A 17,962-nucleotide genomic window follows, 5' to 3' on the forward strand; every position below is an offset into this window, starting at 1 on the left:
TCTATAGGATTTGAAGTTTGTTCTCGAGAAATCGGTCAGGTTTTAAGTTAGGCGACATATTAGTATTACCTTTCAAAAATTATCTTCTAAAAAAGCTAGGGCTACTTCTGCATTATTCCGTTCTGCCATAATGCCATCGTGTTGAAAATTTCTTTGCTTAAACCCGTGCAAGACGGGGAGATCTATACTTGACAAAAGTTGTCTCACATTAAAAGTTTCACGTACAACAAGACAAAAACAGGTTCATTGTTGTTCGCGCAGGCTGCACAGCTACACTTATTGCATAACTTCGGCGCGTCTTCATCTTTTGAACAGCTCTAACCTACGGAAGAGCCCCACAGTGGGTTAACGTTAACTGACGGAACCATTAACGGTACCATGTCTCGATAAACAGCTGTTTGCCAAATAACGTCCATGGAAGGCAGCAGGACCCCTAGTCCAGCCTGTATACAATGGGCGAACATGCTATCGGATAACAATAGATTTATGGAGAGCAGGAGATCGTCTCGATGCAGAGCGGCTTTTTCCGAACTTGTCAGCTTCATGAAACTTTGGCCATGTTAAGTCAACCAACGACGTCTATCTCAGTCGGCAGCTTGACAAGTTCGGTCGTCGTCTATACCCCATCAGCATGACAACTAGTCGTGGAGGTAAAATACTAGCTGTTGTTCCAGAGAATGTACGTGAGACAAGTGTCGGCACTGACATCGTAGGGGAAAACATCCAGTTCTTGGGAACAGTTCTTTAAGTGGTGAAGCTCGTCGCTTAACAATATTACATCGCCTGACTGTTATGGTGCTACAAGGATCGACTTAATCCATATGGTATGCATGGCTATTCGTTGCGCAACAAACAAAACGATTAACCTATTGTGTAATAGTACGCCTTTACCACTTTATTATTTTTCATACCAAATATGTTTGTCTATAATAATATAATAACTTCAGAAAGTATATGATATTTTCCTATGTATCTGTATGATACTATGGATAAACAACCATATTCTTTGTACATAACTAGACCATGCACTGCTTATCGTGGTTTTAAGCCAATACAATATCTGTAGTACAAATGCGATATAGAGAAATTAACACAGATTACAAGAAAGCAAACGGAAGATACGGATCTTATCACAAAATCAAATTAAATTTATAAGAGGATTCGTGTCGTACGAAAAAATGCATACCTTCAGTACCGTATCTTAATTTTCTTATCCATGTAATGACTTAGCACACGTGTTGCGACTTTTGGTAGAAAAATAGGGTTTCTACTCCTTCAGAAGGTAACATAATTCGATACTGTCTTTTAAATGGCTCTTAGACAGATTGTGGTAGTTATTGCATGAAAACTATGCTATGAAACTAAAAATCCCCTTTCAAGAAATCTTGACTACCATTTTAAGGCTTGTAGACACTATATACGCTGTGCTGCTCAATTTCGTCAACCGGATTCGATACGTTTAACTTTAATACACCCATCTCTACTTCTAACATCTCGCATAAACTATATGTGACACGCAATAAAAAAAAAGCTAAACTTTATACTTCAAATTGGTCTAATGACTTTATCTCCTAGGACTGTAACTGATGAGAGCGCATTTCCAATGAGATTATGATGTATATTAAGTATGGTCGCCTATATTTGAATAATCTATAATGCTATTAAATGCCTATTCTTTAGTTGATCGATTTTACTATGTAATTAAATCGAAACATACTTAAGCGATAATCAGATGAGCAAGTAAGAACACGTAACACAAAGTCCTTCCTGACGCAGTTCAGTGATTACATCACCGTTATATGCCTTTGTATGCGAGGTTCCTCTTTACATGAGAATAATACTTGTATCAGCAGCTATCTATAGGCAAAATCGTAGAACAAACTATTTAAATATACGTTAAAAAAAATACGTTTAAATGGGTACAGCAAAGTCCAAAAGATTGTGCAAGGATTCCCTGTACTTGGGATTAATGGTGATGAAATTCACTGAATATTTATTTACAGCAAACGTAGCTAAAAACAATGATGTCTTCTTACTGCATTTAATAGTCTAGTCGATAATAAAACAAGATCTTATCTATGTATACACTCTATAAAACCAATCTATAATAAATCTATGTATATTAATTTGGCAAAACCTTCACAGTTTGTCTGGAGTTCCAGTGGATTGCTTAGGCTGACTATACAATGGGCTTTCTAACTGAAACACTTAGCCAACCTATATTTGCAGCTCAAGGTAAATTAAATGGCTGATAGTTCATAATAGGTACACTATGAAGTGCTACGATAAACTGTATTGGACGAGTATCGTTACCTTTCATCGCTTGCTGAGTACTCACCGATGCCCCTTTTGCAAATGATTGCCCGCTAGTGTTTTCAACCTGTTGGGTCGCGAAAAGCTATCTTCCTGGCTACATTTTTTTTTTATATCGTTCTACATCGATCGGCGTGGGATTATCACTCAGCTGCTTGATATAAATAAAATTATTTGTAATAATAGTGAAACCTTCATTTAATGTGTGGAGATATCTTTGCTTATCTTTAAGAAGATTCTTTTAATTTACTACCTTTATCTATCTAGCATCAACTCAGTATTTTTTTGAAAAAGTACTTATTTAGGTGGTATACAATATGATTAATTTATGTATGTAATTTATTCTTTTCCTGACTATTATGTCTGGTCACAGGGAATCTTCGCTTTGTAATCACAGCCACGATGTTCACTGCACTAAAGAAGCTCGTGGGCAATGAAAATACGGCGAACGGCGCGACCCCGTCAGGTGGTTCCAGTCCTAGGTCTGGTCAGCCTGCTGCAATCGATCGGAGCCTCCAGAAAATGTTTGCTAAAGGAGTTCATTATAACAGTATGTAAACCACTTATAAAGGTGATGATTATAGATGCGGGTGTATTTTCTCTGCAGTGATAATAAGCAGACAGTTCCATACAGCAAGATTGCCGTACTAATTTACCATAGATAGATTTCCGCGCCCCCGGCTAGGGCCGTCCTTAGGCCGTAGTTAGAACTGTACATGTGAAGTATGTAACGGCCATGCCTATCTGTACGTTCATGCAGCATTCCTAATCAACTGCACCTGCGCAAATACCTAGGTCAGACGCTAGTTTGAGTTAGGCAATTACACCTGCCTTCGATAATAAAATCTCGCAAACGCTATCCGTTTTCTCTGGTTTATCCGACAATGAATTCTGCAAAGCAAGCTAGAAATTGCTGGCTTAAACCCCACCAGTACAATATACTACATAAACAAACTAAATTAATATTATGACTGTTTTACATTAATTTAAAGTACAACCTAAAGTAAAGACATTTTAGGTGGCATTAATGATTGGTATTCTTTTTAAAATTTCGCTGAACTTTAGCTAAACGCAGACGCCGACGAACTATGATATATTATACTAAAGAAGGCATTACTAAATGGATCTATGTATTTTCACACAGCATTAAGTTTAACTTATATTTTACTCGTTTTAGTGAAAATCGTTATTAAAGGCGATCGAAACGTGGGAAAAACATGTTTATGGCGTCGTCTTCAAGGCGCAAAATTTGAATCTGACTACGCGCCAACGAACGAAATTCAAGTGTGTCACATACAGTGGAGCTACAAGGCCACTGACGATATCGTTAAGGTTGGTTATACACTAGAAGCCACGATTCTCTCTTTCCTTGTCATTATTTATGATAACAATAGCTCGTACTAGTACACGCGTATTTGTAGTTTTTTTTTTACAACAGCTAGTGCTGAGAAATATTGGAAGATTGCATTCGATACGAATCGAGTTTGAGGATGGGGAAGCGACTTAAATCAATATATTTATTGAAATTTAAAGAACAATCAAGATATTGAACAATGTTATTAGATACTGGCGTCGTCCTCTAACCGAAAAAAAAATGAGTACAGAGCTGTCCTTTTCGGCTAAAATGATAAAACACATGTACAGTTATGGACTTAAAATTTACATATCATAGGTGGAAATTTGGGATGTGGTGGACAAGGGACGCAAAAGGCGGCCACTTGATGGTCTAAAGCTGAATGGGGCTCTACAGGTCACGCAAGTGCCTGAAGTCGTCACGGCACTTGACGCGGAATTTATCGACGTCTATAAGGTTAGTCTAAGTGATCTTCTTGACACCTATTATTGACGACCCGTTCAGTGGGTGACTGTAAGCCGTTTAGCAGGTGTAGTTCCAGTATTTTGGCGTCTCATGTCTGGCTAGAATAAATTTAGCAATCAGTAAGCATCATGCTATAACTGTTATTTTTTAGGGTACAAATGGGGTGATAATGGTGTTAGACATGACGAAGGCATGGACGTTCGAATATGTTCAGCGTGAACTTCCCAAAGTGCCTGAACATATACCAGTGCTTGTGTTAAATAATCATCTGGATATGAAACATCACAGGTATGTATTAAAATAGTTAAATCAAATTATTCATTAAGTTTAGATACGACAACTTAATGAATTCTCTGAAAATTCTTTGTATATTTGCTTTTCCTGTTTTTATAGATAAGAGCATGTATTGTAAAATGAAAAATACTGTAAAAAGATCAGTAAGCAAAACGTTCTAAGAAAATAATGATGAATTCTGCTTAAAAACTTCTTAGCGGTTTGAGATTTCACTCAAAATTTGAAACTTACTAGGTTTCTCTTTTTGTACCTCTTTCTCTGCTGTTTTTTTTTTAATTCTCGAATCTGCGCTATTTTCTAAATAATTATTTTAAGATGAATTTGGAAAAACAACTGCATTGAAGTTTACTATCCATAGCTTTCCGTATCGTTGCGTAACCGAACGAAAACTCTGCATCTAGACCTCAGTACTTCGATGGTTAGATTTACCCACAGGATTTTTCATGAGATCTGTAAACTTAAAGCTCCTAGCAAATCAACCTCAGATCTCAAATCAGTCTCTGGCCAACGTTGGGTTCGGGCTTTCGAAAAACCTGGTCAATTTGCTTTGAGAAACGTGTCTCCCTGGATTACTGGTATCATGGGGCTCATATTGAAATGTTAGCAAAACAGCAGTGGCATGATGCTAGCATTTTTTCATCGCTACAACACGCTGCGACGTACAATATTCGGTTACGTGGCAAAACGCTATCGCGTTGTATGGGTTCTTTAGTGTGATCTAGCTACTACTGACTCAACTCTGACTCATCTAAATTCGATAAGACCGTAGCAGTTACACCGATATTGATCTAGACAGAAGCATTTCAAACGTAAATGCCCAAAAACGACTGTTGTCTATTATTTACGTTGGCAGAGCGGTGAGTGCTGATCAGGTGAAGTTCTTTGTCGAAGGCCTCGAGCGTGGTGGCACTCCCATACGTTACGCAGAATCGTCGATGAGTAACGGATTCGGACTACGCTTTCTGCACAAGTTCTTCAACATACCATTTTTACAGGTTCAACACATTGTATCAATACTGTTTAATATATTTTGGCCACCATAGTTAATTGTCAATTATCAAAACACATTCGCGATAACCGCCTACTACTTTTACAATTTTTTGGATAGTTTGTTTTCAAAAATATACATATATTATTAGCGTTTCATATCCTAGCGTTCTAAAGCAATCAATGCCAGGCCCCAGATAGGGACAGTGAGTGCTGACCGAGAAGTAATTCTATAAATTTTAGTATCCAATTACGATTTGATCAACAATATAGTGATTTCCGATTTCGCATATAATTAAATGCTATGCGCTCTACTTTCGAATCCGCCGTTAGGCACGGCATCTAATGGAGTTTCGTAATAATAGGAATAACAATGACACGAATACTAATAGTCGTAAAATATTGGTCGTTATTCTTCACTTAACAACCAGTGTTTTATAACATGCTGGCTCAATTGGTATTTTTATTATTACTATTGTTCTTTATCAATTTTCTCACAGCTGCAACGAGAGTCTCTTCTAGGCCAGCTCGAACGAAATAGGTGTGAGATGGATGCAACTTGTGAAGAATTAGACTTACTGTTGGAAAGCGACGAGACCAATTACGATCTGTTCGTTGATCGTCTGGGACAGCGAAGGCGGCAAGTGGCCGACAGCTGCGCCAATAGTGAGTTATGGTTTTATTCTTGATCTAAATATATATTCATGAATATTTATAGTCATTGAGAACCATAAATTGCTAATTAAAAATACTGTTGAAATATGCGTGGAGTGTGCACATAAATATTGATAAATTTTTGCCAGAGAAACGTTCCCTACTCCCCACTTTTCGTTCCATTTGCGGGCATCGATTCATGCGACAATTGGATGTATGCACATATGGTTAGTGTATCTAATTTTTATGATTTAATATGTATTATTTGTTCGAAATTACACGCAACTTTCAGTCACCATGGTCCCAGGTGCAGCTCCAGGTAAAATCACAGGTGGTGGCGTTCTCCCAGCGAAACTCCCTAAAAGTGTTTCACTTCCGGCGGAGATAACAAACACAATTCTCAACAAGAGAGCACTCAATCATCACCAGCCGACGTCGCCAGTTGCGCCCGAGAAGGAGGAGCTACCACCGCCAAAACAGGCTTACACGCAGAGAGCATATCGCTCACCAGATGATTATGTCAATGAAGCAATGGGTGGAGGTGACTTGAACAAATTTCTCGAAGATACTGAGGAGGAACTCTCGAAAGAAGCCAGCCCCGAAAGCGGCAGTGATGATGAAACCGCAGGCAACCCACTCGTGTGTGGATTTCAGGATGAGCTTGACCCTGAAGACCTAATCCCAGCAAAGATACTTTCAAAAGGTGCAAGTCCGCTCAATGCCACGGAAGCTAATACGAATAAAATTTCTTCAATCGATCCTGCGGCAAGGCAACCAAAGCATAACTCTGCCCAAAATAGTGCTTTTAATAGTGACGAGCCAGCTTCGAAACCCGTTCCTACACACAGCGCGCAGGAACCATTCGAACCACCATCAGCAACATCCTCATTTGAAAAGTCTATTGAGAATTCCCCTGCAGCTAAAGTTATTGAAGACCGTGCCAGCCAAACGGGTTCGATAAAAGATGATTTCGCTGTGGAGTTAAAGCTTGAAAGGGAAGAACCTGATGGTGAGTGATTTGCGCAATTTTATCACCGAATAATTCACGTAAGAATCGAAAGTTAACGTGTTGATCATTTTGTCTGGCTGGATCGGTTAAACCTGACTGGGCTAGTACTAGTCAAACCTTTGAGCGGATACTTAATTTAAGAACAATTACTGCTCGTGGTTTTGTGTCACAGCTTCGAGTAAAGACCGTTTCCATTCGCGTCTATAGGCACCAGTTCTCCGGCTGAGTGGCATCCGCACGACCTTGATCAGTTGGAAAAACAGGCATTCGATAGGCTTTCATCGCCAGAGGAGGTCGTACTAGAGGCCAAAGATATCGTGGACGGCAAGGAGAAACGGAAGCATCGAAAATCCTCTTACTCTAAGAAGTTAAAAAAGGTGATTCAAGACAGCACACAAAAGATAATAAATCAAACATGGCAGTAACGATATCAATTGAAATCATTGTAGCATTATTATATTGTTGTAAAGAACTAGCACAGAGTAGCTCTGGGGCGATGCACCTGTTACCATCGCATTCGGCACAAATCGATTGTTTAAACAAGTGACATTTTGGCCGTTCAACCGTCCGTGCTGGCCACCGTTTCGCACAAATAGTAGCACACGCATAGAACAAGTTCTCGAAGGCGTTTTTTTGTGGTTTTAAGCGAGAAAAATGTTTCCTCGGCTCTCACTTCTTTCAATACAGTGTCGGTTGATTAAATCTATACGCGGATAAATATCAGATCTGGCTTCTCATTTTCAAATTTTTTTGCGCTAGTTGATATAAATGCAACTTTAAATTGTCAAAGTGTATCATCGGATAGCATGATTGAATTTTCTTATCCAAGCCGGTTCATTTCTTTCGTCGGTGCAATGTCAACGACTGCTCAACTGAGTGTACATTATAGAATGTCATGGGCATCTTTATAAGCTAACGAAAATGATATGTTTTGCTTTAGGAGAAATCATCGTCAGCCAAAGAACGGGCAACAGTTGAAGAATACTGCTCAGGTGGTTCCGGTGAAGATAAAAAAAAAAAGAAAAAGAAAAAAAAAAAACCTAAAGACAACGAGAAACTGGATGGGCGTAAATTGATTGAAGAAGACCCATTGGAGGCTTTTCTTAACGATCGTTCACACTATGAAGCAATCTAGGTTTGAGGAAGCACTATTTTAGATCATACTAGAATCGATAACTTCACCATTTATAGACGAAGGACTTGCTTGGAAATGACTCTTCTATCCAACTTGACATTATCAAGAGTAATAAATATGACAGTGATTGATGAACACATTGACTCGGTAGTAGATAGGAACGCACTTCGGTGAAGACGTAGATAGCTAAGTTACAGCTAGCTGAATTTCAAGAGGAGCCGGAGAGAATCTGACTCGACCGTTACGCCGTTCTTTCTGCCAACGAATCAATCAGATTTAAGAAAATGTAAACATATATAACAGGATGTAAACATATATTGCACATCATGACGAATGAGTGAAGTGACAAACTTAGATATACCCTCTGAGCAAAAAACCTGTTAACTTTGATGAGGACGTGCACGTATTCCTCCACGTCGATTTTTCTGGTTGTATGGTGAGATAGTGGACGCTCGTACGCTGATAACTTATCACAAAAAAGTCACTGTTCAAACTATGTTGTTACATCGACATCTGTAAATGTTTTTTTTTAATTTCCAGTAAAATGTTATAGTGTTGTTAGTTAAATGAAGTTTATGAAAATATGTTTTTGATAATATAATTCAAGTGCACATTTGCATCCGCTGCACATTCAAAACGTTACGGTAACGAAACATTTATTTAAGATAGACATAAATTTCTGTCGTACTTGAATTGATCATAGGCCAAAACTACCACGTTCTGTCTATAGAAAACAATAGATAGCCTAATAAAAAAAAGTACCCACATGAAAGACGGATTGGTTGATGTAAAACTTCTGGCGCCTTGCCTACGATTGTCCATAACAGTAACGGTTTTTACCGATATGATGTTTATTTATGCGGTATTAAATGCTGCTTTTTAGTGCAAAGCCGGCAGGCATGTAGTCATCGAGTGGCAATTGGTTTCATCTAATTCTGATAGAAACAAACATGAAACTGCCAGCTGAGGGCTTAGAAAAGCAAATTAAATATCGTGAATCTGGTTTGTTTAATTCAAGGAAAGACTATCGCTGTCGCCAGCACAGGGGGCGACAATCAGCTTACGGTCATAGATATCAACTGATTAACTAGCAGCTTCACTGAAACATTTTATCTTAATGCAAGTTTACGTACGACGAAAAACAAATCGGCATTTTGTGCCGAAATGTCACTCGACGGGCGAACAGTGAGGGCTTTGTGTTCCGTTGTTGCTGGATATAACGAATCAATCAATATCGTTTTATTCAACCTCTTCCACATGCAGAGAAGAGGATCATTAAGCCAAATGTGGAACATGGACAAATGTCTTAATGACTTACCGCCATCGCCTCCTAATTTAGAAAAGCGAGTTATCCTTTTATTTCTATATTGCTATGATGGGCTGAATAGAGAAAAATGGTTCTGCAAAGTGAAATAACATATTGTTACATATTTAGTTTTAACTAAAAATAGAGCGGTAGGTAGTCTGTACAACGGAAATACAAAAATGAAACTAAGAAATTAAGCAATGAAGGATTTTGCCGAAATATATGATGGGTAGATTAGACTTTACCTACAAAAGCATTGCAGTTCTCTTAATCAACATATCTTTAGTGTGGGGTTGTTCAAATGAGCCTGGCTCCCTGACTGAAAGCATGGACAGGTGAGGCTAGCGGAGTATTTAGTCCGTGGTGGAAGTTATATAGGCCCAATATGTGCGCGCTTAAACATTAAGTTCCTCCAACTTATTTACACGTCTTACAGAATGTTAAACTTCTCCAAGAAAGTCATTTTTCGTTTAAGCTAACTTGTGCTACGTTTTAATTTGATTACTTTGCAACCAATTTGTCGGCCTAAGAAAGGTATCACAAGCAATCGTCAATCTTCTCCGCTCAAAGTGCCTAAATGTGTGTCTTTAGACGTGGTAAATGGAGAGCTGCCCTCAAACCCATTAGGTTCAGGACCTGTTAATCAATATAACTCTTGGACAGGACTCCTTTAAAGTTGTACAATTTAGTGGCTCGAGAAGCTAAGAAAAGGCAGCTTTACCACAAATAAAAAAGAAATTGAAACTGTCAAAAATAATGACTGTCTTGAATTTTGACCGGTGTGGTTTAGCTTGATTGATGTTACTTAGCTGAAGTTATCTGACCGTGGCTGAGTTCAGTTTGAATGAATTTGTTTCTCTGTTGAAATCTACGGCTCACAGGTGATGCTAGCACATGACATATAATAGCAAATACTATAATAGAAATGCTCAATGATGCATAACAGCGCGCACTACGTGCAACATCAGAGATTGGCATTTTTTGGTTGAGTATATACGAGTTAATCAACGCTGAGGAATAAACAATTGAAAAGAAAATGACATTCTGTCCGTAACTATATATAGCAGTTGTTTCTACTCTAAGTCTGTATGCTTATGCTGTCTATACTTTTTACGCTTGGGTGTCGCACGTACTAAGCGGGGCGAAACAACCAAGTCTAAGACTGGATCACTGAGAGACAAGGAAACATCAAGATGATGGAAATTGCTATTGGACGCATATGATTCATTCGTCTATATATTAAGTATAGTAACTGGCATAATCTATGTATCAACCGGTGTATCGCAAAGACGGAGAATATGCTATAATATAGTAAACACCGTAATGCTTACTTCATAATAATAATATAATAGGGTATGCTATACCTCTGCGAATCATATTAGATATGAATGCGAAACAATCATCGAGAGAAAAGCACGCCACAGAATGGGTATAAGCAATGGAAAAAGTCAGTGACAAAGTAATAACGTTAGTTTCAGATGTAACGACTCCCGTTTGCGATCTAAAAATGTTTGCCTGCCATTGTTTTATGTATCTGTTTGCGTGCATGTATGATTAATGGCAAGTTATTTAAAATGAACTTTCCATGAAGGTCGTTCTGAATTCTTATGGGAAAACACACAGCCACCCTCCCAATTTATCCTAAACTCAAAATTGAGTTCTTTGGAAGTAGTTTATAACCAGTTCTAGTCACTGTAGTATCAATGCACCAAATGCAGAGCAGCGCTTGAAGAATAGACGCTTGCTTTTACTGATTGAACTGGGCGTTAATGGTGTCACTACTGTCTGGTCATGCTACGGAAATGCTTAAAAGAATTTACAATTAGAGAGCTACTATATACGTGCATAAGAAACAAGACTTAAAGGTAGATATTTCCGAGAAATCAGACAACAGACAGAAATCTAAGTTGTCGGTAATGCGACAAGGATCACTGAAAAATATATCATTCGGATGTGACTGAGATAATTTTATATTCATTATATTTTATAAATAATTTGTATAGAAAAAATCCGTGTCCTATCGTAACGTTAAATGCGGAATTGTTCGTTGAATACAACCACAGAAATCGTAAAATATACACCTATTTAGATGAGATGCCCAAAAAACTAATTTTTTCGTGTAAATACTGTATGTTGTAAGGTTTTGTTAATCACTGACTATAACCGTGAACCCAATGTAAATGTTCTACAGTTTCTCAATAAAATTTAAATTTCGAAATTTATATTTCGAATCTTGAATTCCAAACTTTACGGAAAACTCGTATCCTTGATTCGGTGATCTATTTCGTTGCATGCATATTCATACATCAGTTTATATTATATATACGTTATTAAAACTAGACCAATTATTAATGGAGGCTTCTCTAGATTTAGTAAAATAGAAAACACCAGAGTCGCTTCAAACAGTAATTTATTACTCAAAACTCGCATATAGATAATAAAATCCAGCCATTATTTCTGTTTGCGAGAATCTCTGATCATAGTTTTCTGTTCTTGAGATGTCGCAGACATTAATTTAGAGCCTAGGGTAGATATATTTTTGGGCAAGCGCCGGTACAGGCGATCCTGATGGGATTCCTGGGAACGGCCCTGAAGAGGCGGCGATGTCTAGATGCGAATACGCGATGGGATTTGCACTATCGCACCCATGCGCATCAAGACCGGCGACACGAATCAGGAAAGCCGCTGGGAATTGGTGTCCACGTGGTGTGGACGCAGAACTTTTGTTATTGCACTGGAGAACATCTTCGTACTCGGACTTGCCTTCGACCATTAAGAAGTCCTCTCGACGAAGTGTCGAAATCTCAAACATATCGGCAATCTGCTCTCCTGCAGTCTGCAGGGCCTATGGATTCAAAGCAACAAAATCTCCTCGCTTGAATTGCTTGACTAATTGTATAGGTATACCACTGATGTCAGCAGTACTATTATTTCGCCTTCAGTTTGCCTTATTAATTGTGCATTATATTGCCTAAGTTCATACAGTACAATTAAATGAAAATAATTGTTATAGACGAATAGTATAATAGTTTTTTTTCTTTTTTAATAATAGTTTTACTTCTTTTTTAAAACATAAATAATACACACATCGATAAAGGTGTTTAAAACTAGTCATGCTATTCAAACAAAAAAGAATCACATGAGCATTTTATTATTAGCCTTTATATATAAAGTGATTAGTACTTAAACATACCTGCGATGAATTTTTTGCTTTCGCCGGCCCGTTGTCTAGCGTGACCGAGTAAGGCTCACCAACGGCGATACAAGCGTGAGAAGTTAGCGTGGCAATAGTGTATAGATGAGCTTTAGCAGACACACCAGCCTCCAAAATACGTTCCTTCATCTCTGCTAAAGCATCAACCATTGCCATTCGACCTTCGGCGTCCGTGTTACCAATCCTAGGGAAGATCAGCGACAGTGGTCAACAAATGGACTACAGATCTTTTTATAATAAAATATATAGCTGTAAAACAGCTATGGGCTGATCATGAAAAACAACGTTCCCCTACCTGACACGAACTCCGGCCCTCGATGTGATCAGTTCATCAGCAACGTAACTATCCGATCCGACCGAGTTCCTGACCATACACATGGCTCCCAAGACGCGGAGATTTTTAGGCTTGGTGACTGCGAGGATCTTGAAGAAGCCAGCAACAGCGGCTGCGCCGCACTTATCACGGTGCATTCCAACCATAACACCTCCAGCCTTGATGTCGGCACCCCCGGTATCGAAGGTCACACCCTTGCCAATAAGAGCAACAACCTTGCGGAATACCACGGGGATGATGCGCACCGTAATTTTAATTAAACACTTGTTACTTATGCAAAACAAAAAAATATGACGTTTTTGCCGGTTGGAACTTCCTCAACTGCTACTTATTAATTGGGTTCATCTATATATACAAGATTGCGTAGATCTGTTTTAATGAGATTACCTCTTCGGCAGTCCCTTCGTTGTATTCAAGCAAAATCATTCGGGCATTGTGACGCTTCACGTGGCTTGCGCATCGGTCAACGGCAGCTAAACAGGGATAATTTGCCTCAAGCTGTTCGCGATTAGCTATCACCTAAAACAAAGTAGGAGCTTCTTAGCGACAAATGCCTGGTTTCTACTTCCAATATTCCAATATTTTGAATCGCCATAATAGCTAGTACTGTGATAATACCGTAATCCACAGTTTAAGTTCATTATGTGCTTAAATTAAGGGAAAACTGAAATGTTGAATCTCAACTGAAAATACACGAAGAAACAGCTCGAGATTGTATTAAATGTGCCAGGCTATAAACATGAAAAGATGCAGGATTCTGGAAGCGCAGGAAGTCCTGTACAAGATGAAATATACGTAAGGCCTTCAAAGTAACAAACGGAAATACCTTAACAGTGACAGGCGTGTTAGCGAAAAGCTGCGTTATGTATTCTTCCACTCTAGGCGGCGCCATACGCTCAGGATCAGAACCTCCAATATCTCTATAGACAGTACGGCCTTTTTCTATGCCTATGAGATAAGAAAAACGGGTCGTTCCCCCATGAAAATTTAGAAATCCGATCTGGTCCACCTAAACATTTGTAAGAAAAGCATATTCTATTAGTACCACAAATTATTAAGTTACTACCACACAATACTGTTTTGTCCCCAATAAACCCCTAATAATAGAGTTTTATGATAAATTTTCTATAAACATATGGACAATAGATCGTCTATATGTTGTGCTATAGATTGCGCATATATTGTGCTTACCTTACGTTTACGATCTGGAACGTTCTCACGAATTTCCAGTGGTACGTAGATCGCTTCGAGGGCTCCAAGCACAACTGTTGATTCAACGTTGAAGTCATTGTAATGACTAAAAGGGCCGACAGGTATCGACACCAGAGGCTTTTTGGCACCAGCTAATAGAGCTCGTTTCACGCCCTAGTCGATAAAAACGATGCAAATTTTTAGTTGTTGCTTTAACAAAAGCAAAAGCTAGTTAGCATAATAATGACATCATACCAGAAATCGTTATTTCGCTACTACGAAAAACTAAGACGTGAAAGAGGATAATTTATTTTTTATTTTTTATATAATTTATGATAATTTTTTAATAGTTTATGAATAACGTCATAATATCTGGCAACTGAAAAACTGTCCTATATCAAAAGCGACACTGACTTGTAGAGATTAGGCTTACCTTGAGTGCGGCCTCGTAGAATGCTCGAACGTCATCCTGGTCTCGATTGAGGGGACCCGTTGGCGAGTAGACCACGCGTGTTTCATTGATTGAAACTACCGTAACCTAATAGAGAACTAACCTTCTGTCTTTACACATTTCTTAAGCCAAGACTAGAATGGTATTTATCACTTAATTAAATTAAGGCAAATAGGATTCTAAAGGGAATCAAAATGCTAGCCTGATCCCAGCAAGTGGATATCTTACGATTTACACTAACATTACACAAATTTAAATCACGTCCTTGATTATAAGCTTAAGCTTATCTTCCCTTCTAACCCCGATGCAAATGTTCAGCATACGTACCTGCTTCTCAAAATCAGAATCGATCCTCTTCACAGCCGCAATGGCGTTGGCCAATGCGCTTGCCGACCCTAAAGACTTAGGGCAGAGTGAGCACCCGACAATAACAATAGCATCGTAATCAACATAGTTTATTAACTCCTCGGTTTTTACGTTTGCTCCGAGAAAATCGATGTACTCCGTTGAGCCTTCCATCGTAGGACTTGTGTGATAATGCAATCAGAAAAATATAAACATGAGACATTACGAAAACAATCAATTGTGACGTGGGGAGGCCAGCCGATCAAAACTTGGTTAATTTTAACTACCACAATCAAAACAACAAAATTGTCGATTTTATTACTTATACAGGTCGACATCTCTTCAGAATAGTTTATTCCGAAAACCAGTTTCCCTCTTATGTAGTCGATTTATAACAAATCCTGAAAAAAATCACGAGTGGAACAGAATGTAGATTGGGCAACAATGTCAACTTATCAGCATATTCGCTGAAGTTCACAAGAACACGTAATTAAAGTAGTAAGTAATAGAAGATTTAACATTATCGAAACAATTCATAGTAATTAGCATAATGCAAGTACAATTGTAATTCAGACAAATTCTGATTATTGAACGGCTCATCTAAAATTATGATCGAATTCCAGCAAATCAAAGAGGATCGCGAAGTCATCTCTTTACGGTAAACACTACTGCAATCGCCGCTTTACTTATCCATCGTCAGTGTATAACCTCATGAATCAAACATTCACGACTATACAACCCTGGCCTGTCATTCCAAACAGTCAAGAGTTACACTTTTCCTCGTCATTGTCAAACGGACAGACGTCTACGTTCAAATTGTTATGACTACTTGTTGTAAAACCGACCTATATGAAGTGCAAGACACGGACGTTAAAGCAGCAGTAGTAGCAGCCTTACACGAAGAGCTATGGCTTCCGTTAACCAGTCCACTCCGTCATTGGCGACGTGATTACGACTTCCAAAGAGCTCGACCTCTTGCATTTCTATATAAATTGTTTCACCATTTAAATATTCCACAAACACGCCAGCAGCAGAGGCATCTAGCTTTGCCCGCGCTAGTAATCTTCCCCCGCACGACAGAACGTGCAATAGAGAACAAAGAAGTTCTGTTTGTTTAACCTTACCTCATCATTATAACTCGGAGTAAACAGCACACGGCATTGATAGCGCGTCACTCGTCTTGAACTATCGAAAGTTTCATTTGAAACTTGTAACTCAAAAATAGGGTTTACTTTAGAGAAAAGTCCAGCCTTTAGCACGTGCTAAATGGGTGAGCAAGCTCATTTACCTTTAAGACATCTGCACGAAAAGTCTCGCCAACGACTAACACGAAAAAAGCATTTTGAATACTTCATTTTTTCTAACCGTAAAATTATTTTTTATTTCATTGTAGGTAGACCTGTTAGCTTATTAGATAGACTTCCACAAGTTGCGAAATTACCTATTCAGTTTGTTTGGCGAACCAATACTGCGAAAATTTTCTACGCTCGGGTTCAAACCAAGGCAAAAGCTTATCTAAAAACTTCTCTTCTATTGAACTGCCATTGGTGCACTTAGTGTTGGTATACAACACAAAAACAATGGATTTGAAAAACAAAGAATAGATTTGAAACGAATACGAACATGAACACGTCGCCTTACAGGAGGAACTTTATCAGAGTGACTTTTGGGAATTTACTGACTAAGCATATTTTGCATCACAAGCAGACACTGCAGAGAAGGCAAATTGTAACAGATACCCTTTAGAAGTTGAAGTACTTAAAAGTCTGTGAAACTGAAAACGCTCTCTCCCGGTAGACGCCAAGGAAGTAGCCGCTACGCTTCGAGTAAACGCTAACCGATTTACTCTCACAGCCTGTCTTGCTGCATTAGAAATGGGTACTGGGCAAGCTAGAGTGAAAGAACTTTCTTGCTTTATGGCGTTGGGACAACGAGTTTTCATTGCACTTAATGTTAATCGAGTTTTAGATACATGGCTAGGTCGAAGAAGATTTATAAACAAAACTTGAGAGTGCCGTACAAGGGCCATTTGGTAATAAATCATGTAATAAAAAGTATCACACACAGAAATGTCGACATGACTAGTCCATATCAACGGATGAATTGGAGTTTATCATGGATGTCGTCTGCTAGCCACTTTATAAATGAGACGCTATTACAAGATCTACTGGTAGAATTGAGTTGAGCTACTGGGGTAGCCCTTGTAGCTACCAGGCTAAACAGCCATCTCAGTTGTAAAGATTTGTTATATGCAGCAGCACATCCTTGAGATTCACGTTCAATTCAGGGCCCCGGCTGAATGGAGCTTAGCCAGCTTACAAACGAATGCCGGTTGAACAGAAGTCCAGAACAGTCCATGTTTTTTTTCACAGAATTCTTAGGAAATTTATTTTAGAATAGGTCGTTATACTTCTTTTATGTACTTACTTGATATACATATGATACGAAATGTTGAGTTCGGTATTTAAGGGTTAAATTAGGCATGAAATTGAGAAGGTTTCTACTTACAGATGACAGGTGATATGGGTAAACACGTTGACTTGGCTAGGATGGATGTCTTACGCCTGGGCAAACGGCCGCGGGCGTTTTATCGAAATGGAAAGGAAGAAAAGCTTTTGCACGCATTTGAACCTTTACGTAATGGTGATTATTTCTAGCTCAATATTATGTAGATCGATAGAATAATGCGTGTGAGAAAAGCATGTCTACCCATTTGTGAGCCTCATTAAAAGAGGCGGGGGTATTTCTAGTGTAATATAAAAAATATGGTATATTGAATACGTTTTCGTGTTGCTTACGATTATAAATTTTGCCAGGCATGTGGTGACATATTTCCATTTACGAACTCTGCACTACCGCCTGATAGTAGGAATTCGTTTCGCCCTCGCCGTTGATCCTCTTGTGGTAAAC

At 38.6% G+C, this 17,962-nt stretch overlaps 2 protein-coding genes across 8 annotated transcripts; one reads left to right on the forward strand and one right to left on the reverse strand.

The window, feature by feature from the left end:
- Positions 1 to 388: 388 nt before the first annotated feature.
- Positions 389 to 11,739, forward strand: LOC111261674 (rab-like protein 6). 2 transcript variants are annotated; one of them, XM_022835301.2, is made up of 10 exons: positions 393 to 824; positions 2,687 to 2,863; positions 3,491 to 3,645; positions 3,986 to 4,123; positions 4,284 to 4,420; positions 5,280 to 5,421; positions 5,914 to 6,079; positions 6,360 to 7,076; positions 7,284 to 7,453; positions 8,017 to 11,739. In XM_022835301.2, the coding sequence occupies exons 2-10, from the start codon at positions 2,716 to 2,718 to the stop codon at positions 8,209 to 8,211; spliced, it is 1,968 nt and encodes a 655-aa protein (XP_022691036.1). In that variant the 5' UTR covers positions 393 to 824; positions 2,687 to 2,715; the 3' UTR covers positions 8,212 to 11,739. The 2 variants fall into 2 exon arrangements, with proteins under 2 accessions (XP_022691037.1, XP_022691036.1); XM_022835302.2 differs by lacking the exon at positions 8,017 to 11,739 and having other exon boundaries at positions 389 to 824; positions 7,249 to 7,382.
- A 171-nt stretch (positions 11,740 to 11,910) lies between these two features.
- On the reverse strand, positions 11,911 to 17,638 carry Dip-B (Dipeptidase B). Of its 6 annotated transcripts, none has more exons than XM_022835310.2 (9): positions 17,561 to 17,638; positions 15,035 to 15,233; positions 14,690 to 14,794; positions 14,257 to 14,430; positions 13,892 to 14,074; positions 13,453 to 13,584; positions 13,027 to 13,280; positions 12,711 to 12,915; positions 11,911 to 12,362 (listed from the first exon to the last, which is right to left on the reverse strand). In XM_022835310.2, exons 2-9 carry the CDS (start codon positions 15,224 to 15,226, stop codon positions 12,033 to 12,035), a joined length of 1,575 nt encoding a protein of 524 aa, XP_022691045.1. In that variant the 5' UTR covers positions 15,227 to 15,233; positions 17,561 to 17,638; the 3' UTR covers positions 11,911 to 12,032. The 6 variants fall into 6 exon arrangements, with proteins under 6 accessions (XP_022691045.1, XP_022691042.1, XP_022691038.1 ...); XM_022835307.2 differs by lacking the exon at positions 17,561 to 17,638 and adding an exon at positions 17,480 to 17,497; XM_022835303.2 differs by lacking the exon at positions 17,561 to 17,638 and adding an exon at positions 16,792 to 17,097.
- Positions 17,639 to 17,962: the final 324 nt, after the last annotated feature.

The sequence above is a fragment of the Varroa jacobsoni genome, unplaced genomic scaffold, assembly GCF_002532875.2.
Source record: "Varroa jacobsoni isolate VJ856 unplaced genomic scaffold, vjacob_1.0 scaffold_585, whole genome shotgun sequence".
Lineage (NCBI taxonomy): Eukaryota > Metazoa > Arthropoda > Arachnida > Mesostigmata > Varroidae > Varroa > Varroa jacobsoni.

What these genes read in the sequence shown, in the direction of transcription:
- LOC111261674 (XM_022835301.2), top strand. Translation starts at nt 2,716, where the DNA reads ATGTTCACTGCACTAAAGAAGCTCGTGGGCAATGAAAATACGGCGAAC. An exon ending in TAAAGGAGTTCATTATAACA is followed by an intron (nt 2,864 to 3,490) that starts GTATGTAAACCA and finishes TACTCGTTTTAG; the next exon opens with TGAAAATCGTTATTAAAGGC. An exon ending in TGAAAGGGAAGAACCTGATG is followed by an intron (nt 7,077 to 7,283) that starts GTGAGTGATTTG and finishes TCGCGTCTATAG; the next exon opens with GCACCAGTTCTCCGGCTGAG.
- Dip-B (XM_022835303.2), bottom strand. Translation starts at nt 17,096, where the DNA reads ATGATTTATTACCAAATGGCCCTTGTACGGCACTCTCAAGTTTTGTTT. An exon ending in TTCCAGATCGTAAACGTAAG is followed by an intron (nt 14,075 to 14,256) that starts GTAAGCACAATA and finishes ACAAATGTTTAG; the next exon opens with GTGGACCAGATCGGATTTCT. An exon ending in ACACGCCTGTCACTGTTAAG is followed by an intron (nt 13,585 to 13,891) that starts GTATTTCCGTTT and finishes ACTTTGTTTTAG; the next exon opens with GTGATAGCTAATCGCGAACA.